We start from the raw sequence: 22,285 nt of genomic DNA, 5'->3' as shown, positions 1-22,285 counted from the left end.
CATCCGGAGCCAGCTGGCTTGAAGCAAATTATTTGCAGGATTTGGTATGGATCTAAACAAAGAACCAGGCTCTGTGAGTCATATCAGCAAGGCTTGATGGAGCAAGTGCCCAGCAGACATTGGATCCAAGGTCCCTGAATTCCAGGAGCTGTTGACTCTGCCAGATGAAGTGACTGGGAGTGCCCTAAAGACTGGTCAAACTGAGGCCTAGGGTCAAGTTTACAGCCTTGCTTGACCATGCCCCTGCTTGCTTCTCGCATCGGACAGCACCCAACAGAGCCAGATGCCACCCTGGATCCTGCGGCCTCAGCGGGTGTGGGCGATCACTAGCTAGATACTTCATGGGTTCTGGCTTGGGGCATATGAGAAAAAGGAGCTTTGTGGAGAGAGTGCACTTGGAGACCCAAGGCTTGGGCGTCTGCACAGCCACCCGAAATCTCTAACAAAATAAGTCATTCTGGTCGCCAAGACTGAAGGCTCTAGGTCCCTGCTCTGGCAACAGCATTGGTGCTTCGTTTAAAAACTCAGAGAAGGAACGAGGAGCTACTGAGACTATGGGAAGGGCTGACATTAGCCCTGAACACGCAGAGAAGGCGATTGCAAAGGGGTGAAACCAACACTTCCCTGCCTGTCTTTCTTGAGCTCCCTGTGAGCCTGAGGAGCCATGGTTAGAGTGTAGGCAGGAGCGAACTCCGAGGGCCCCAAGCCCTCCAGGAGCCGCCCCTGTTTAAGAGCCGTTAGGGAAAAGAAAACAAAAAGGATTGCTTCATTTCTCTTTTAGGAAAAGCAGAGCCACTGCTCCCTGGCCCTGGGGGTTGTCGATTTTATGTTCCTAGGCTCTCCCCGGCCTTAAGGGTTCCTTTTGGGAAGGGGCCATTGGTTTGAGTTCCCGGAAAAGAGGAGATGCCTTTTCTCCTGGGATTTGGAAAGTCTGATTTGCTTACTTGGAAACCCCCTGTACTCCTCCTACACCCCTCCTACGCACCCGCGTCCTGGAGTCACGCATGGGAGGCAGTAGGCTGTTTCACGCCTCTATGGGTCAAGGTCACCTAGTAACTGGATCCCCTCCCCCATCAACCATCAGTCTGTGGGCTGTGTTAGCTCTCCCCGCTCCTTTTCAAGAAGTTTCTGGTCGTTTTATTTATTTATTTAATTTTTCCCAGCCCGAGATCCTCAGTGATAGCCTCCAGCGTGGATTTTAATTGCTTCAATCAGCAGTCTTTCTCTTCAGCCGTCAGTCAAAATCTGGACCATGGGTCTTGGTACCCAGCGCATGACTGCGCAGGAACGGTGCCCACCCCCACCCCCCAAGCTGGCTCAACTCAGCAGGAAGACGTTAGGCTCTTCCACGAAGATGAAATGAATCCGTCGGCGTGTAGGCAGCCCACCTCCCTCCCCCTCTAGGTACCTTCCCCATGCTCTGAAGTTGTGCCTGACTGCGGCCAGGTGGCCTGGGCTCTTGAGGTCACAGCGACCTCGGCGCCGGTTTAGAGAAATGCCCGCACGAGAACTGCCCGCACGAGAACTGCTTTTGCTCGGCCTCAGCCAGAGCCGGCCCTCAAACAATGAGCCAATCGATGCACTCCTAAAATCGGTCTCGGTCACCCTTCCAGTCTCGCCAAGGTCTCCCAGGTCTCTGGGTCACCAAGGGCAGCGCGCGGCGGGCTGCGGTAGCACCATGGACAGCGCCAGGAGTGCCTGTGGCTGGGTCAGCGCGGGGCCGGCACGCCTCCCTCCCTCCCCCGCAGCTGACTCGCGCTAGAACGCACAGCCTCGCACCTCACGATCCAGCCCCTCCATTTCGCCTCCGTCAGTCCCTCACCTCCCTACCGAGCTCCCTCTCCCTCAAAATCTCTTGGGCCCCGTCCACTTTCCAATCTCCAGACTGCGAGGATCCTGGCGACTTCCCCATTTAACCTCGGCGAACAGCAGAGCCGCGTCCCTACGCCCTGACTGGAACACACGCACGAGCACCGGCACACGCAGACAGCACGTTTCCTGCCCCTGTGTGACACCCACCTTCGTCGCGCGCGGACGCGCCAGTCCCCGCGCGTTGCCCTCCTCCCGCCACACACACACACTCACTCACAGACGCACGCGCGCGCGTGCAGGGTCGAGCCAAAGGCAGCTCTCCCGCAGCCACTTCGGAGGCGACCGGCGCCAGTCTCGCAGAGCCCATGGCCTCTCCCGGCTCTGGCTTTTGGTCCTTCGGATCTGAAGATGGCTCTGGGGATCCCGAGAACCCTGGTACAGGTAGGACAATCGGACCTGCAGCGGGAGAGCTTTGGGGGAGGCTTGGGGTTTGCGGGACTACGCAGATAACCAAAGCTTTGACAGCTGCAACAGGAAACTTACTCTGGCGCTTCGCCCTGCTGCCCGGGTTTAGTCCTTAACTGTGAGAACCCCAAACCTCCTCAGCCTTTTGTCCCCTAGGAAGAGACCCAGGGTGTCTCGGCCTCTTCCCCTAAGCATATAGAGCCCTGAAAGACCTCAGCGTCTGCAGAAGTCGACGGACTTCAAGGACCAGGGCTTTGCTTCTGGACCTCTAGACCCTGGGCAGCGAAGGAGTGGGGCAAAGAAAGGCAAAATGGGAAAGGGAGAGAGAGTTTAGGGTCTGGAAGGCAAGCAAGGGCTCAAGCCTGGGGTCTAGGAAAGGCAGCTCTGGCGCCACTGGGAGTAGAAGAGTCTGGAAACCTGTGCACCTGGCGAACAAGTGCGACGAGCCTTGGTGTGGTTTTCTTCCTGGGACACCGTGAAGCCAGGGCTGGCCCTGGAGTCAGGTTTCCGCCGGCTCCCCCACCTGCTGGAAGCAGAGTCTCCCCAGGCCGCACACAAGGTTGGCGCAGGATCCCCACACTCCCGACTTAAAGTCCTCGTTCACTTGGAACTAAATTTCACTCGCCCCTATGTTCTCTTTCTGCTTCGCTCTCCCCTCTGTCTGGCGATTGCAGCGAGAGCTTGGTGCCAGGTAGCTCAAAAGTTCACCGGTGGCATCGGAAACAAGCTGTGCGGTAAGTGGTGGCGCTCTGGGGAGAAGGGCGGGCAAGGTCGGGGGCTAGCGGTTGGCGGGAGCAATGTCGCCTAGTCCGCGGCCAGCGTAGGCCCAGTCTCGAGGATGGGCGGGGATGCGGGAGCCCAGACTGTCGCCGGCTGACCCAGGACGCGCGCTCCCTGTCCTTGTCCAGCTCTACTCTATGGAGACTCTGACAAGCCAGCGGAGAGCGGCGGGAGCATGGCCCCACGGGCCGCCACCCGGAAGGTCACCTGCACCTGCGACCAAAAACCCTGCAACTGCCCCAAAGCGGATATCAACTACGCGTTTCTGCACGCAACAGGTAAAGGTGCCGGCTGGCCAGGACCTTGCTCCTCCCCGCAGTCGCCTGACCCCACCGCGCCAAGTGGATGGTGGGGGCGGGCCCTCTGAGAATCTTCCACTGAATTGGAAGGGCGTGGGGTCTGCGGGCTGGACCCCAACCGGCGTTTCCCCAACCCGAGTGGGCGGCCACAGCGCCCAGTGCCAGCACAGCCTTGAAGATTGGGGGTGGCAGCGGCCCTGACACAAGCTAATGTCGGCTTCTCGGCGGTGCTGCCCCAGCCTCTGGGTAGGGCAGGTTTTCAGATATCCTCCTAGATAATTCGGAATTGCAGGGATTTTCAGATGTTTGCTTGGATCCAGAATAATTTATAACCGTGATTTCACAAAGGAATGAATCTATTTACTAGCCCTGTGCGCTAAATTTTACCTCCGCTTATACGACTTCCAGTCTCCCAAACAGCACGCAGAGAGTGCTCACACTCATCCACACATGCCAACTTAGGCAACATCTAGCCTTCAGAAGTCAGAGACCATGTCTTGACTTGCATGATACACTTTTCCTGATTTGCCCGAAGGCATTTCCCAAACATTCCGGACGTGGAATCCTGACATTTAAAATTATTAACTCAGAATATTTAAAACAAACACCTGTGAAATAGACAAGCTGGACCATTCTTTTTGAAAAAGAATAAACCACGCAATATTACAAATAAAAATGCAAAATTTAATTCCGGAAAAAGATTTATGTCTTCTTGTGTTTCCAGATGCTGTGGGTTTTGTTTGAAACGGGGTCTTCTCGCCCTTAAACCAGATCTGGTCGCCAACTCCCAGAGAATGCCCTTGCCTCAGCCTTCAGAGCACTGCGATTACAGTGCTAATAAATTCAGTTCAAAGAAAAATTGCCTGATCCGTAATTGCTTGGGTCTTTGCGTAGTAAAATCTAAAGCGTCCTTTCCATTCCATTCTTCAGACCTGCTGCCAGCCTGTGATGGAGAGAGGCCCACACTGGCATTTCTGCAAGATGTTATGAATATTTTGCTCCAGTATGTGGTGAAAAGTTTCGATAGATCAACTAAAGTGATTGATTTCCACTACCCCAACGAGCTACTTCAAGAGTATAATTGGGAATTAGCAGACCAACCACAAAATTTGGAGGAAATTTTGACGCATTGCCAAACAACTTTAAAATATGCAATTAAAACAGGTATTGTGCAACCAGCAATAATAAAGCTTTTTTGTTTTGAAATTTCTTTTTTTTTTCCATAAAATCGTTTCTGTTCTGTTGGGTCGTGTTATTTTCAAAATTGCAAAGTTACATTCGTTTAAAATTAGTCGTCATCAGAGTGATGCGAAAACATCTTGTTAATAATATCAGAGCCGCCATTGTGGTATAAATCTGAAGATCGGCACGGGGATTAACCAGAGGTTGTAGAAGCAGCCATTTGTCAGCAGGGGCCAGTAGAAGTGACCCAAAATGGAGAAAGGGAATATGGAAAGGAGAGCTGTAAAGACTAAAGATCCAGTGGCAATTTCCTTGCATGGAGCTGCTACTCGGGAGCCCCAACTAACCACCTTACACAATCTTTAGGATGGAGGGAGAATATTGTGGCCTTGTTTCAAGTGACTAAACTTTAGATTTGAATTCCAGCTTTTCTCCTGTTTTGAAAGAAACACACACACACACACACACACACACACACACACACACACACACACGAGACAGACTAGCTTAGCAGTCCCGACGTATTATGTAAGGATTTGTCTCTTTTGCAAAGATTGTATATGTAGATAAGAATATCTGGTTCTCATAGAATCCTTTAAAACAGGATAAAATGATGTTGTAGTTCCAGGTGCAACATCCATTTGAATGCCTCTCAAGCTTCCTGAGTGTCCTTTTTTTTTTTTTTTTTTTTTTTTCTACATTGTCTCTAATCATTTTGATACACAGTGACACAGATTAAAAGTGATAAATATGAATGCCTTTCTGAGGTGGAGGAGGGAAGGCTGAAAGATCTGCAATGATTTGTAGAATTAGAAAGGTTTACTAACAACTAATAAATGTGAAATATTAAGGAAGCATTAGTCATGCAAACGCCATATTTTATGCTACCATTTTGTGGGTGATTTATTAGCACAACAAGTAACTAACATTTTAAGAACATTTGCTACAAAAACAGTTTAGCCTTCCCACCCCCATCCCCCTTGAACATTCTTATCAGAGGAGAAAGGTTTGTATAGAAGCCTTGGGAAATTGCTTTATTGTGTAATTATTGTTCACTTTGGAAGACTGTAGACTTGGAAATAGATATGAGGAGAAATGAATTTAACTTGTTGATTTCTAAGGGTTATAATTTTGGGAGGTTTGTTAGATATCATCAGTTAGTCCTCCTGAAAAAAACCAACGGGATACACATGTCAAGCATGAAACAATACTCTGTGTTCCATTTGCTTTTCATGTATCCATCCATACAAACTTAAGCAATGCTTTGAACTCTTTTCTGCTTGGCCCATATCCCACATTGGACATTTAAATATGCTAATGGAAAATTGCTAGCTATTGTTTATATTGCTCACAAATAAAAAAAGAAAAGAATGCATAATTTTTTTTACATCTTCATTCTTAAAAGCTGGTGGTCTTTGTAATGCAATTTAGAGTTAAGATAATGGGAATTGCCAGCCAATGGAAGTAATACTTCTACCTATCAGTGCTCTATTACTATCAAAGGAAATAAATGGATCGATGAAATTCTTAGATTTTTGCTATATCTTTTATGGAAAACTGTTAGTCAAATGTTACTGTGGTGCATTTTATTTAAAGTCAAGATAAATATCTTATGGGTTAAGATGAATATCTCAATATTATCCATGCCATATTTTGTCTTCTATCCATACATCCCTTAATAGCACTTCAAAAAATCATCAGCAGGCAGCTTTTTATCTTCAACTGTCAATCTTATGGCTTATTATGCTGTTAGTGTCCTGTTTGTCAACTGGTACTACATAGTCTTTCAAAACAGTGACCCTCTCTGTCACCATCTGGTATTCTTATGATCCTTGGGAGATCATTTTATAGAATGTCACCTGGTCGATGATAACCTGATTTCCATTTGGCTTCCAACTTTATAAAGGATTGAAGGGCAGTGAGGAACATTTTTGAATGAGGTATCTCTGGGTGTCTTGTTCAAATTACCTACAGAGATATGTTAGAACTAGAAACTTCCATGAATGGTAGGATTCCAGAATAGCATCTGTGGGTATTGTTCCCTTTAACTGAGAATTAGGGTAATGTTAAAGTAGTATTCAATTTTTAAGAGAACCCTTAGACAAAAAGAACTAAAGCCAATGTAGGAGAAAGCCGCACCCTTCTGAAGGTTGTCAGTTCACAAAATGCAGTTTTAGAGGACTATTGGCTCCTCTCCAACTGACTGTGAGCATCAGGTCTCATTTGCCAGGTACTAGCTTTTGCACACCCATTGGGACTCATTTGCTAATCTGTACAGGAGCCTTCCCGTGTTTGCAGCAGAGTGTAGCCCTCTCAGAGTGCTCATATCACATGGGCCAGGGCAGTAGGATGCCCAGCACTGCTGGAACTCTATCAGATTCAGAGGCAGCCTCTTACACTCTAAGACAGCCCTGGATGGATGCAGTGGGGATTCCTTGGAGGCAGCTTGTAGGGGCCACAGGAGCAGAACAAATGTAATTGGGGGGATGTTTTTGCCAGATCCCCAAAGGGCATGCAGTTCTGACCTGTCAAACTACCTCCCTCCCTACTTTCACATCATGATCAATGAATGAAAGCTGCGATGCAAGAGAAAGTCAGATAAAAATGCAGATCAAGGTCAAAAACTATATGGAGTGAAGGAAACAAGGTAGCAGATGCATCAAACTTGTGTTTAGTTTACCCAGAGTATCTGTTCAAGCATAGTGGACTGGAGTGCTGATGTCCAGAGCTCCTGCACACACCTTAGATATCCTCTCGGTTTTATGCAGAGGTTAATGTGCCAGAATTTCCACAGAGTTAGATAGTGTATGGCAATAGGTAGATTCATCTAGAAATGCCTATAAGCTATAAATCCAAATGATTTCCTCACTCAAAAATTATTTAGGGACAGCAGCGTGGAGGGCTCTGATGTCAGCTTTGGGCTGCAATGAAATGGGGAGTCAATGAGGCAGAGAGTAGGGAGTGGCTTCTTGTAACAGCTTCCTGCAGCAGCAGAGGGACTTTATACCTTTTGTCAATGAGCAAACTGATGAGGTCAGAGTCAAAGGGCTCACAGAGGAGAAAAAGGGGGCGGAGGCATGATTTGAGGCCATAAAGAGGTAATGACAAGAATTAACTAGAGTTGCACAAATACCAGTCCCTCTAAAATGCAATTCTTCCCAGTGCCTATCTGTTCCCATTGTCAAACTCTCTAGCCACATGCCCAGAGCTGATAAGAAAGCCTTCTAGTCCCAGAGATAAGCAATGTGCTTTTTCCAGTGCTGTCCTTTATCTTGTTTTGCCCACACTTGGGATGTGAGACTCACATCACAGGCACCAAACAGATGTCCAGCAAGTGACAGATAACTTTTTTTTTTTTTTTAAATCGGATGCTACTTCCATCATTTTACTCCTTCCCAAATTGCTGTTGCTAAACAAAACATGGATTTATTGATAGGCTTCTAAGGGACAAAATGGGAAAATAGGCTCCTGATGAGATATTTATAAGCACATTTTAAATAACAGCCTCAGGGGGGTATATGAATGTCAGTCCATTTACAGAATTTTAGAGAAATCTAGAAGCTGATTAGATAATCCCTTTAATGGGTCAATCTAGCCATTGATTATATTTTTTTCACAGGTCTGTGTTCAGCTCTGCTTTAAATCGCAACTAGGACAGGGCTTTGTTGATCATAATCACAACTCAAGCAGGGAAAAACTGTCAAGAATTAGCTTTGTCTAGGCCATCTCTAGACACTCATCACCTTTGAATCCAGGGCAAAGCACTCGGCAGAGTGTCCTAGTTTTTCATTTTTGCCCTGTCTTTGTAATCATCAGTCATTTGTCACCGATATTATTATGAATGCTGGCATGCCTGAAGGATGTCATGGTATGACTGATTCTTGAAACAGCTCAACAAAAGGACTGTTAGCAATATCAATGCAAATGAGAGGAATGATTTGGGATACCACAACATTTTAGTTTGCAATTATATTGGAAGTATAGTAGGAAGTGATCTAGTCCCACATTGCAAAGTACATATTATTTTTAAAGGGCCTATTTGAGAGATGATCTTTAGAGTATGTCTTGGAAAACTAAACTCTAAGTAGCCTCTGGTGAGAAAAAGAGTTGCTTGAGTGTGTATGCACATATGTGCATGTGATCATGTGTCTTGTGCTCAGATGCACATTTGCATACTAGATTTCTGAATATGCATCTCTAGTAACTGAAGTGTCTTTCAAGATCCTTTAGCTATTAAAAAAATTGTTTGGGAGATATTTATTTTCACTGGTTGCAATCCTAATTCCATTTTATTCAGGACATCCCCGATATTTTAATCAGCTGTCTACTGGATTGGATATGGTTGGGTTAGCAGCAGACTGGCTGACATCAACAGCAAACACTAACATGTAAGTAGCTGATTACACAAAATTTCTTTTGTGTAAATCTCTTTGCATTATGTGTTCTCAGCCTGGCTTAATTTTTTTAATGCCTTTACATGTCTTTGTTTTTATCAAACTTCAAAATATTAAAATACAAAGAGACTTTTTAAAATTTTGATTTAAAATAATTTTATGTGAAAGAGAATAGAGCCCAATGTTGCAATTTTACATAGTCCCACTATGTCATGTTCTGTATTCAATATGACAAACTACCCTTGCACATTATGCCAATAATTGAAGATCTTGACTTTAAGGCAACAGAAAATGAGCAACATTTTGAAAAACCTTTTATAGATAATTTTATATTTAATGTTATAATCCTTACATCTATGAATGTAAGTTTTAAAGAACAGAGAAATTCTGTGATATTGTAATGATGAATAACTTATTTGAGCTGCATACATAAAATATGGTCATTTATACATTTCAGGTTCACCTATGAGATTGCTCCTGTATTTGTGCTGTTAGAATATGTCACACTAAAGAAAATGAGAGAGATCATTGGCTGGCCAGGGGGCTCTGGAGATGGAATATTTTCTCCTGGTATATATATTTTATTTTTCTCTGTTTTGTTCTTCTGATACGCCATGTTATAAACTTAACATCTATTTTGTGTTTATGATAAGGTACCTAGGCTGTGTACTTACCAAAATTAATGAATGTGACTGAGTCCACTGAACATAACTTCAAGCTTACTAAAGTTTAAAAGTTGTTTGTGCTCAAGAGAGTACAATCAGACATGATATACACCTCATTCTTCTACCATAACCCTACATATAAGATGTATGGATATTGCTGGACAAAAGAATAACGATTGCTAATAAGAAAATTCAGCCTTGCTGCATTTACCAGAATTAGTGAAATGGGAAAGAGTCGTTTAATATGGCGCTAAGTGTGTGATATTGTATACCGAAGTGTATCTCCTCAGTAGAGCTCATTCCCTTCTCTAGTCTCTGGAATAGTGAGCAGGGAAGTGGATTTAGACTAATTTCAAGGAGGGCAATCAATGCATGGGGAGATGACTTTTTAGAGCTAAAAGAGAGTAGTGATCCCTTTGAGATATTTTCCTCCCTTCTTTTATCATGGCATCCACTCTTTTCCATTTTGCCTTCTATATAAGCCATCACATCCTAGGCTCCATTATTTACACCTCTCCCAGATCATAGAGTCAACCCGAAACAGAATGTTGTGCCCTTAGCTCATGACTGTGACCTTGATTTGATTCATCTATGAAAGAGAAGGAGGGCAATGGAGAAAGTCGCTGACCCATGCAGAAGAAGCCCAGGGTCAGAGTGGAACCTAATCAGTAAGAGAAAGCCAATCTTCAGTATGCTCTGATGGGTGGGCTAAACAAGAGAGGCCAGAGCAACACCTTCACTTGTCAGGCATAGCATGGCTGGATTCTGATCCCTCTTAAGCAAACCTGCAAAAGGCAGGTGAGAGAAGAAAGAAGATGTGTGAAGATGAAACAATAACCAAGCAACAGTGGCCTTGAGAACAAAACTTACATATGTTTGCCTAACTATCTCTCAACTGTTATTTTATGTTTTTAACTACATAGCATGTTTTCTCAGATGCTAAAGAGGAAAGTGTTAGTTAAATGGGACAGAAAATTATCCTAAAAAAAAAAAAAAAGCCATTGAACACTAGTTGTGACAGATTCCTTCATTTTCTAGGCAATTTAGTACTTAGTCTCCTTTGATGCCAAGTTTGTAGTATGGTCTTTGTGGCCTCAAATTCTGCATAAAACATATTTTCATGGAGATCTAGGTAGGGTTACAAGGGTTATGATGTTAATCATTTCTACTTTACTCATTCTCTTATAAGGGTGATTGTCTGAGATACACCAAGAAAAACCTGGTTTCTATTTTAAAGGCTCACAGAAGTAGAAATCTGTTGACTATGAAATTTTGGCTTGTCTAAATAGAGGACATGCCTAATTATCTAGCTTGTCTTGGCACCTGCATGTCCCAGATAGTGGATGGTGGCAAATTCAGGTAGAGACTATGGAGTTTCTTCCTTTAAGCCCAAACACTCCTATGTTCTCACCTTGGTGTAAAAGCCATAGATGTAGTGTTACACTGTAATATAAATATTCCAAAGTCACAGGTGGCAGCAACAGAAAGCAAAGAGGACCTGTTTTTCCTCATCATCCTACAAGAAGAATGATAGCTCATAGCCTTCTTATTTGCTTGTAGATGTTTTACCTACCTTTGTTCCTGGGCTAAAGAGTTGAATGATTCAAGGGATGTGAGTAGGACTAAATCTTAGAGTTGGGTCTTTGACTTGGACAAATTGCTCAGCTTGTTTTGACTATTGTTCACATCTGTTCATCTCCACCACTAGCACCCAGAGATTTGGTGCTTCCTGGAAATTCCATTATGACTCCTACAATTCTGTATATGTGATGTACAGAATTCTACACTTGAAAATCAAAGAACCCTCTACTCTTTGACCGGCTATAAAGAATAAGGACCGAGGCTTAGTCACAGATTTTTTTCCTGACATAGTCATTAGAGGTTGTAGGATTCAGGCATCCATCCTCATCCACATGTGGTGTTACACAGTCTTTTCATCCTCAGGGTTGCAAATCCTTTAGCTGGAGAATGACAGAGGTGCAAAATGAGGAGCAGGAGGTCAGGGCTGGAAGCCTCTCCATTGTACTTGAAGAGCACTTTCTTTGTATACATTCCCCCTTTCTTTTCTCCCCTCACCCCACGCTCAGGCTGGGAAATATAACAAGAACTTCAGTTCTCAACTAGGGAGCCAATTTTGCCCTTCCAAAAGAACCATTGGGAATGTCTGTGCATATTTTGAGTTGTCGTGGTTTTTTGAAAGAAAGTGCTGCTTGCAAATGGAAGCCATGAAGAGGGGTAAAGACCCTACATTACCTAAGACAACCCGCCTTTAAGAAATTCTATAACTCAAAATGTCAGCCAGTGCTAAGACTGAAAAATCCTAAGCTAGAATTAAATGTCCTCAGAAGCTTTGTTTTGAGTCCAGCATCATACAGTGTCTGTCTTTCAACTGGGCATCTGACCTGAACATACTTGACCTATTTCCTGCTGTCTTGCATCTCTAGGGTCCAACAAGGTAGTAATAGCCTGAATTTGGACTGTGGGGATGCCAGGGTCTGGTTGGTGGCTGCTTTGTACCAAGTGGCCTGTTTGTATCAGAGCCCAAGGACTCACAAGGCAAAGATCATAGTCATGCATAGGCCCTTCAACTTGGCAGAGCCTGCCTGCTCCTCAGTCACAAGAAGAAAAAACTAATCAAACCATCATGAAATAGTTCCAAGAGTTTCTTCCTTGGAGTGAGGCAGAGGAATGACACTTCCACTCTGCCTTATGGTCTCATATTTTCTATGCCAGCATATTCATGTGCAATCATATTTTCTGGGTAACAAAATTCCTAAGCTTCTCAACAGTCCTACAGAAAGTTTCATTGCTTGTCATGTGAGATGTTCCTTATGGAGTAGAGTAAAACTTTATCATATGAAATCCTTGACAGTCTAGGGGGAGATACAGGAAATATAATTCCATATAGAGCTGACATCATCAAACAGCATTGCATTAATGAATGCAATTGTATCTCAGGATAACTTTGAAAGAAAAGACTGGTTTAGAGGAATGAACAGAGGATGATGAGATGAGTATGGATGTTTACCCCACATTCTGTAGGAACCATTAGCAGCCTGCAACATTAACAACAGTTTGTATGACTCAATTCAAACATAAAGCATTGCTGGAAATGAAAAGAAATAGCTATTTGCCACCATCATAGTACCAGGATTTTGCAGGTCTAATGGCGACTGGTTATGCTTATAAACTAGATAGTAAAGAAAGGGGGGTAAAAATCTCTTTTCAAAAGTCTCTTCAAGATGTGCATAGTGGTACATACATAAATCCCAGCACTGGAGAGGCTAAGACAGGAAGATTGAGTTCAAAGCCATTATGCACCACATGATAAGACTGTAAAGAACTCCCCAGCAAGAGCTAAATAAGCTAAAACTCCCCCTTGAGGTGCTTGTCTCCTCCATTCCACCCCTGCAGCCGCTTTCTCTTTATAGTCCTGGTTGTTCCAGACCAGGCTGGCCTTGAACATGCCCATCACTATGCCCCCTCCCCCCCCCATTTACAGATGTTTTCCTTCCTGTAGTTAGACCCAATGTGCTTCCTGAATCTGATGCAGTTCAAAAGGATGCTATCAGGGTTTTACCTGGAAGTTATGGGTCAGGGTTTCTTCAACTTTTCCCACTCATAATCCCTTTTTTTACCTGGAAAGTTTTCAATCCACCTGGGTTTCTAGACATACAAATAAAACATTCACTAATAACAAATCATAAACAATTATTTTACAGTAATTCTTTGTTATGGATAACATTTTACCACTTATTAAGGACAAACAAATTTGTGTAGTAATGAGACATATATGTTTAGTTTTACGAAAGGAATTAAACCTTGACAAAATCCTTGATAGTGAACTATGTAAAGACATCACCATTTTTTAGAGTTACTCCTTATTTCAGTTTTATAATAGCCAATGCCAAATTGCATCAATACACAATATCAAATGGCAGAAGTATATTTAGAGACATTTCAGAAATTGTTGAAAATTCTGTCCTAGTTCCAAACCAGTATTCACTCATCATAATTATTTATGAAACTCAATAGCAACTTATAAAAAAAATCAAACATTCTAACACATGTGATCCAGATACACTGATATGTACCAGCTAAGGAACAATGATAGAGAAATATTAACTTTGTTTTGGATAACTAAGCTATTAAATTTCTATAAGAGCAAAAACTTCTATATGTACAGCAAAAATCCTGCTATTCATAACACACATAATCTGGTATCTGAGCCAATGCATTTCCATTGGCACTCATTGGTATTGTGTGGCAAGACACAAAAGGCCAAGTGAACATTATGTGTGCTTAGAATCAAAGTTACAGTGACGCTGGGTAATGTAACACAGACAAGCACTACCAGAAACATCTCAGACTCATCATATGTTTGATTTTGAAATAATTTGTGGTTATTGTATATTCTGAAACTTTTTACTGATGACAATTTTTAAACCCTGCCCTCCCCACACCATGCAGTTATATGATGTCATATTGGGCTATGACACACAGTTAGAGAAACTGTTCTAGGTCTGTGGAAATAAGGAATGCAGCTTGCATGAGAAATGTTGATGGAGAATGCAAAAGGTAATGGTTTCTGTGCCCTTTCAGGTGGTGCCATCTCCAACATGTATGCTATGCTTATTGCCCGCTATAAGATGTTTCCAGAAGTCAAGGAGAAAGGAATGGCTGCAGTGCCCAGGCTCATCGCCTTCACATCAGAGCATGTATGTGTTTACATTCTTTCCAGCATACAATTACATTGATGAGCCCCAGTTTAATGAATAACCCCAGGAAGTACTTCATCTCCAGATGTTCTCTTTCCTGGAGACACTTCTTCAAAGAATGGGGGGGGGGGGTTGAGTGGAGCTGAGCTGTCCAGTGGGATAGCTTCCTTGTCTCTGAAATGCATGGGAACCTCAAAGACAAAGCAGATGTGTTTTGTTATGAGTATATCTGTGTGGGGTATGCACACATGTATGCAGGTATCCATGCAGGCCAGAGGCCTCCCTCAAACTGGAGTTACAGACAGTTGTGAGCCACCCAGCCTGGATGGGAACTGAACTCTAGCACTCTGCAAGAACAGTACCTGGCTCTCTGACCACTGACCCATCTCTACAACCCCAAAGGGAAATCATTTTAATCCTCCCATCCTCTGTGTCTGTCTAATGCTATGTCAGGTTGAAGGAAAGAAGCGGGAGAAAAGGCAGTGTGGCTTCCAACCCTTCTGACTCTCTAATGCAGTGCTTCATGTAATCCAAACTGGATGATGCCCGCCCTGTCGGTGAACTCTTCTGATTAAAACTATCCTTTTATATCTGATAGATTCAAACCTGTATCTTTAGCCATTTAACTCTAAGCTGGCTGACTTGATTTAGTACCATCTTAGTTATGTTTTAGCACAAGTCAGCTTGGGGGATGTGCTTAATCTCCCTCATACTTTCAGACAATTCATTGTGATGAGAAGGCATGGTGGAACAAAGCAGCTCACAGCATGATGGGGCCAGGAAGCAGGGATGGGGCAAACATTCTCCTCTCCACTTTTACTCTGTGCCCATCTCCACTTCAAGATGGGTCTTCCCCCCCCCCCCCTGAGTTGATCCTCTCTGGAAACACTCTCATCTCATAGACACACCTAGAAATACTGCATACCTCCTAGATCATTCTAAATCTAGTCAAACCTCCGTGAAGATTGCAAGTACCATAAAGAAATGACATAGGAGTCTTTCCCATCTGATCTTTGAGCCACATGTCTGCTACACACTGGCTTCTGTCTATCACTGGGTGCTAGCTAGATGCAGGCTAAGAACTCTGGTCATCCTTGTTGGGTATCATGGCACAGAACTTCATGCTCCTCCTGTGCCCTTCAAAGAGTGCATACTACTCCTTCTGCCAACATGTAGGCAAGGAAACGATGTTCCAGTCTATTCACAGAGCATACAGTTCTAACTTGTCAAAGAACCAGTTTTCCCTTTCTGTCTACCAAGCAGGGCAAAGCAGCAAGGGACCCACATGGCAGCAGCTTATGCTACATAGTATGGCCAAGCCCTGCTGACACCGCCTTATAATTTGACCTACGCCAGGAGATAACTTTTATTAAATTTAACTTCTCTGTGGATAAAACAAGTATAATGTTCCTTCTCCATATTTCCCTGAAGTGGATCCAGAGCCCTAAATAGTTAAATATTTCCATATGCTCAGCTTCAAAATACCCAGATGTTTTATGTTAGACATCCTTTCCTTTGGCTACCTGAGGTTAGCCCATAGCAAGCTGCCCTGTACTATCTGCCAGGTACCTTTACCTTGAGCGTAAGCTTTTGAGCCTCACACTTGACAAAAGTTGACCTTGCCTGTTGTAGAAACTCAGACCATGTGCTCTGAGACTACTTATGCTTTACTTTCTGTTCTTCATCTCATGAACTTGAAGTCCATTTCTTCATTTGTAAGACGAAGAAAGGCTTTGGGCCACCACTGCTCTAGCATGTCTTGCAGGCAGGACAGCGTTGTAGATCAAAGTGTTTGTGGCTGAGTTGGTTTTTACATTTTTTTTTTTTTTTTTTGGATAGCATACAGAGTACCTTCCTTCCCAAAGATGCTGGAACACAGGGGTGAAGGTTCTATGTAGGCACTTGTTCAACTTCACCATGTTCAGTGAGTTACATAGGTGTTGTAAACTTAATGTTTTGTAGTTTCCATGATCAAATTTCCACCATGAACTTTTGTTCTTAATTACAAGTTGATACTAAATTATTAATCCCTTCCTGTGCCTGTAATAAACCACTTAGTCTTTTAAACCAGGCTAGAGGGACATTTAGGGAAAAAGTGGTGCAGTATCTACTTGCTCCATTCACACAGACCAATTTAGACACAGAGAGGTGCTTACAAGTGAGTCCTGGTCTTGAAGCTTCAGACAGAGGACTCACTTGATCCCCAGCTCTAGTTCCTTTGGGTTTGACTCACCATTTCCTGTAGCTCCTCTTGGCTCCAGGGCAAGGATACATATTCCCTATGTATTTTCAGATTTTACAGTCATTTTGTTTGTACCTGCTCCTGAAATATCTCCAAAAAGTCTCAAGAAACCAAGTCCTTCCTAAATGGCCTTTTCTCCAGTCCAAACATGGTTGGTCCTTTCAGTGGGGTTTTTCCCATAAGGAAGAAAAAGGGGCTTGTAAGCTGGTGTGGGAAGGAGAGGGCAGTGACCATAGTGTCTTTCTTCTTGCTCTTTGAGAGGTTTTCCCAGCCCAATACTTACAGGGCTCAGATGAGAACATCAGAAAACTCTTGACTCATGCCCAGGGCACAGGAAGCTGTATTCAGGTAACTTTGTAAAATATCAATCCTGCTTTATAGAGGTGGAAACCAAGCTGCAGACATGAGAGATGCTTTATCCTGGATTACACAGCCAGCATGACACAGCCAAATCTATAGCCCCTGTTCCTCCACCATCCAGTACTGCTCTTTCAACTACTGGGCTGGGAGACTGAATGTCAGTCATCCTGTGGCTGGGGGCCCTGAATTGACTTGTAGTATCTTGTCTCAAGTGATATTTATTTTCATCCTCTGGTTATTCTAATGCTAATATATCCTACCAGGTCAAGTTACTGTTATTCTATTCTGGGTGCTGACTGTCATCTGACGTGTTTGTCCTAGTAAAGGTTACTATTGCTGTGATGAAACACAATGACCAATAGCAAGTTGGGGAGCAGAGGGCTTATTTGGTTTATACTTCCACATCACTGTTTATCATTGAAGGAAGTCAGAAAAGGAATTCAAACATGAAAGCAAGAAATGATGCAGAGGCCATGGACAGGTGCTGCTTACTGGCCTGCTCCTTATGCCTTGCTCAGCCTTCTTTCTTACAGAACCCAGGACCACCAGCCCAGAGATGGCACCACCCACAATGGTCTGGGCCCTCCCCAGTCAATCACTAATTAAGAAAATGTTCTATAGGCTTGCCAATAGCCCTGCCTTGTGGAGGTGTTTTCTCAATTAAGGCTCCCTCCTCTCCAGTGACTCTGGTTTGCATCAATTTAACATAAAACTCACCAATGCAGCCATGAGGATGAAAATAAAATTTAATAACTCTATGGCCCATCATTTCCAACTGGAAACTTCACACATTTAGGATGGAAAAATTACTCTTTGCTTGCTATGTGACCAGTGCAGACTAGAACTTCATCTAGAGACAGTGCAGGCTGAAACTTCATCTAGCCGATAAGGAGAACAAACTGTTACATTTTTCTGTCTGTTAAAATGAACGTATTTCTTGCAAAACTTGGATAGGACTGAATTAAACAAACAGCATTAGAAGTGAATGACTCAGTGAGCTGCAACAGAGAGGGCACTGAGGTCATGAGCAATGAGTTCCACGATGACTCCCCTGCAATATATAACATCGCAAGATCACGACACTGGAAGGGCCATCCAGCCCGTTCATTCCACACACATCCTCTGCTGAATCATCACCTCCCCCAAGCCTTCCATGAAAGGGAAGCTTAACAAAAGTAATCTAATGAGTTATAGATAAGTTCTTAAAAGCTGATATAGAGATGATCTAAAATCCTAGCTCCAGTCTCATCTGTCACTCTGAACCCTCAAAATCCCATACTTAGAGATGTATTTCACATCTCTCTTTTTTTCCTTCATGTGACTCAAGTTCTTCCAGAAATAGCTTCCATAAAACAGCACAGTGTCATTGAGGAAAAGCGTCCTTCATGATGGTAAGAGAGAGAAGGATCTTTTAGGCAAATCACCAAGACATATTCCCTCCACTTTTCACAGATCAGGGACTGCATGCATCCATGTCCTCTAGAATGGGTCATGAGCCATCCACTCAGGCCTCTCATGGGAAGAAAGGAAGTAGTTTTCCTAATTACATTAGAAAACAGTCTGCATGTTTTATATATGACATTCTGGAGGGAGTTGGTTGCCTTAAGTAACAACAATAAAAGTACAAAAAGTTTATTTTTAAAAATGTTCCACACAGCATGGAAAAAGGCAACTGTCATGTAATGCAATAGCATACATCTGGCACAAATATGATCTAAAGCCAGTTCAACTTCAATACCCCTGCTCTGACTCTGCATTTGTCCTCCTTTGCGCTCTCCTCTCATGTTGCTTTCCCCTCCTGCTCACTCCTGGCAGAGAACTTAAAGGCCTTGCCTAGGTGTGTGTGACTATAACCACATCTACCTCTCCTGAAGGTGTTTTATAGCAGTGACTAATAAGAGACAGGGACAGGGGGCATCCCTGCACTATGGATTCTTTACTTCTTAGTCCCTTCCCCTCTTCCCTCTCTTCTTTTCGACCCCCTTCCCTTCCTTCTCTCCTCTCACCTCACCTTCTCATCCCTTCCCTCACTGCACTCCATCCCCCCTTCCCTCCCCTTCCTCAGTTTCCCTTCTCTCCCCCTTTCTCCTGTCTTCTCCCTTTCCCTTCTATTCCCTTCCCCCCTCCCCCTTTCCTTCTCTCCTGTGCTGCTCTGAGCCACACTTGAGGGGTATAGCACTGACAGCCCAGTGTCTGAACTTAAGGAGTATATGTTGTCATAGAAAAGAGCCTGGAAGGAAGTCATCTTTCTTAAAACTCATGAGATTGCATCCCATGTCAAGTGGAAGGCCAGGTTAGAAATGCCTGGGTAGGTGTATTTTTCTTCAAGGATAGTATATGAAGTCCATGAGTTTTGAAATTAACTCAGAATGGTGCAAGACCTGCTCAACTTCCCCTTTAGGCATTAATTCAGGTGAGTGACTCCATTTCCTCTTCTTCTGTAAAATGAACAACTACCTACATAGTTGTGGAGAAGATGATATAGGCTAATTGGGTAGAGCCCAATGACCTGACCTCTAGTGACACTCAGAGATGACAGCCAGAATGGCTGCTATAGCCAGCCACACACTAGTGTTCCCTGTGAAGAAAGAGCTGAATGCATCCAGGTGAGATGGATGCAGCAGAGATAACTGTGATATGAGCACATGTCTGGGGATTATTCCTTCTTTGAAACAGGTATGCTTCCTCATTCCAGTAATAGAGCAATGACCAAGAATTCACAGTGCTGGAAGAGGTTAGATTCTCTATTGCTATGGTTATCATTTTCAGATTTCCTTACAACTTCAAATAACATTTGTTTATTTTAAGAAATCAAGTAAATGATGTTATTTATTTTACTTGAAGATTCCAAAATTCTACTTGAGGTAACCAGAGAGACATTAGGGTGTCATCACACTGGGTAGCAGTATGTAAGATTAAGGACTAAGATTTGTAAAAACCTCCTGTTGTCTGTCTGGGTGGTCCATCAGTACTTTATATAATATCCATAGTTCTCACACCAGTTCTGCCTACAGGCAGTTCTATGGCACCTCAGTGAAAGTAAACTAATGGGTACGTGGGAGGCATCTGTAAGAGGACAAGGGAAATTCTGTTGGTACTGTGGGTCACAGAGGAGTAAGGAAATTAATCCCTTGAGAAATAGTCAAAGAGGAAAATTCTAGCTCATTCATGATTTGACTTCCAGATCTAATTGTTGGAAATCCCCATTGTATATCAGCCAAGGAGTATCAAATCCAAAGATAGCTGATAGTTCTCAAAACTAGAAGATAGAGAATTTGATGGAAAGCCTGAAGGGTTGAGAGCTGATATTCCCAAACCACTGTGTCATTGCTCTGTCCTCATTTGAGATCTATGGGTTGCTTCTCTTTCATGAAGCAGATGGTCAGGGTAGAGGAGCTGGTGGTTGCTTCATGCTTGGGAAGAACTCCATCTCAAGCCTTCTGGGGTAGGGACCAGAACAACCTCTGGATTTGCTTTCAGAATGGACCTTGCCCATTTAGTCCTCCATGATCTGGGTTGCCACAAAACTCACACCTCAACACTCATATTTATGGCTAGGTATTCTAAACAATAAATAGTGGACATTTTCCTGGATTTACTCTCTAAGCATATGGCCAACAATGTCAACAAATATTTATAAACCAAATGCAAAGTCTGACCTCATACAGTTCCTTTGTCCCATTAGGAAACAGTGAACTAGTTATCACTATGTAATTTCATAGGGCAGTAATGGGTTATTTATTTTACAGAGTAAGCATAAAAGATCTGATACAGAGACCCATATGGAATGAGGGATGGATATATAAAATTATCAGGAAGACAATTTAATAGTAACTACTGTAGTCTTGGGAGATGGAACAGTAAGCAAAGGCCATGACTGGAAATAATTTTAGCAAGCTCAGTGACAACTACAATAGCCAACCACTGTGGGAGGGATGTGGGGAGTAGAAGAGATGACTAGGTACTGAGGGCTGCCTAAGTCATCTTTATTTCCTCCAAAACTAATAAAGGCTGTGGTTCACTAAAAAATGATGAAATATTTGCATGTGACTAACCGGGCTTGGAAGAATTGGTGTGACTCTTCAGACTTCCCACGTAAATTCTAACAGGAGAGAAGCCAGCAGAGTGCCCAGGCTTCAGACTCTAGGAACTGGTTTGTCTCAGAGCTGCCGATCAATCTACTAGTTACTACCATCACCAAAAGAGGGTGAAACTTGTCCCTATCAGAAGTGAAGGAGCACAGGCTGGAGAGATGACACAGTCAGTAGTGTTTGCCATGCAAACTTGAGGAACTGGTTTTAATCCCCCAGAAGCCATGTAGTTAAGCCAGGTGTAGCCATGAGTATTCATAATCCCAGTGCTGGAGAAATCAAGAGATAAAAGTGTCTGGGGCTTCTTGGCTCTAGGTTTCCTGAGAAGCTCTACCTCAGAAGTAAGGTGGAGAGTGATTGAAGACAGTGTTGACCATGTGAATGTGCGTGCGCACGCATGCGCGAGCACACACACACACACACACACACACACACACACACACACACACACACAAAGATTGAAGGAGCCCATACCACAAACTGCAGCCATAAATATGGAAGAAATGATTGAAATTGGATATTCTTCCAGCTGACCTTCCCATTCTCACTGAGGATGACCCTCCCCACCTCCTTTTTCCTTATTTCTCCAGGCCAGTCAGGAACTCAGTATGATGTATCCTCTAACCTGAAATACTGCACAATCCTCCTACCTCGTTCTCTTTAATGTTGGGATTACTGTGTGTCCTCATGTCTGGCTTCTCATTGATTCCTACTGGATAACTGTATACGACTCAAAACCAAAAAAGTCTGCTTAATTTTCAAAACACATTTTCAGTGCTAGCTGAATCATGTAAACTACCTCTAAACTGCCAACATAATTTATTTTAAAATATTTTTATTTTAAAAACTACCTCTAAACTGCCAATATAATTTATTTTAAAACATTTTTATTTTAAAAATTAGCTTATAATGTAACAAGCTGCAGTTGGCTGATACACACACACACACACACACACAGAGAGAGAGAGAGAGAGAGAGAGAGAGAGAGAGAAAGAGAGAGAGACTTTCCCTCATCTCGCTGCTCCCAATTTCCCTGTTGTACTCTTTTGCCCCATGTATTTCCTTCCACTTGTGCTATGTCCTTCTTTAAAACCTCCTTCTTTCCAGTCTAAATTTCTTATTAATCCCACATGGCTACATGGCATTTGGCATTTGCAGGCTAGGAACTACTCATAGAGACAATGCTTTGCTGTTCGGGGCCTGGGTAACATTACTTAATGTTTTCCAGTTCCATCCGTTTTTTATGGAATTTTCCTAATTTCATTTTTATTATAATT

The 22,285-nt window shown here is 43.3% G+C and overlaps 1 protein-coding gene across 1 annotated transcript in view; it reads left to right on the top strand.

Annotated features, from left to right (window-relative positions):
- The first annotated feature begins 2,074 nt into the window (after window positions 1-2,074).
- Gad2 (glutamate decarboxylase 2) overlaps window positions 2,075-22,285 on the top strand; it is a 58,924-nt gene continuing 38,713 nt past the window's right edge. Inside the window, exons 1-7 of the mRNA XM_051205730.1 lie at window positions 2,075-2,253; window positions 2,952-3,011; window positions 3,186-3,335; window positions 4,287-4,520; window positions 8,836-8,926; window positions 9,390-9,502; window positions 14,200-14,315. Coding sequence (XP_051061687.1) covers window positions 2,178-2,253; window positions 2,952-3,011; window positions 3,186-3,335; window positions 4,287-4,520; window positions 8,836-8,926; window positions 9,390-9,502; window positions 14,200-14,315 — 840 coding nt within the window. The 5' untranslated portion in view covers window positions 2,075-2,177. The remainder of the gene's footprint in view (window positions 2,254-2,951; window positions 3,012-3,185; window positions 3,336-4,286; window positions 4,521-8,835; window positions 8,927-9,389; window positions 9,503-14,199; window positions 14,316-22,285) is intronic.

Source organism: Phodopus roborovskii, unplaced genomic scaffold (genome assembly GCF_943737965.1).
Source record: "Phodopus roborovskii unplaced genomic scaffold, PHOROB, whole genome shotgun sequence".
In the NCBI taxonomy this organism is placed as follows: Eukaryota; Metazoa; Chordata; class Mammalia; order Rodentia; family Cricetidae; genus Phodopus; species Phodopus roborovskii.
The sequence above is the reverse complement of the archived record's forward strand: the minus strand, read 5'-3'. Positions and strand labels throughout refer to the sequence as shown.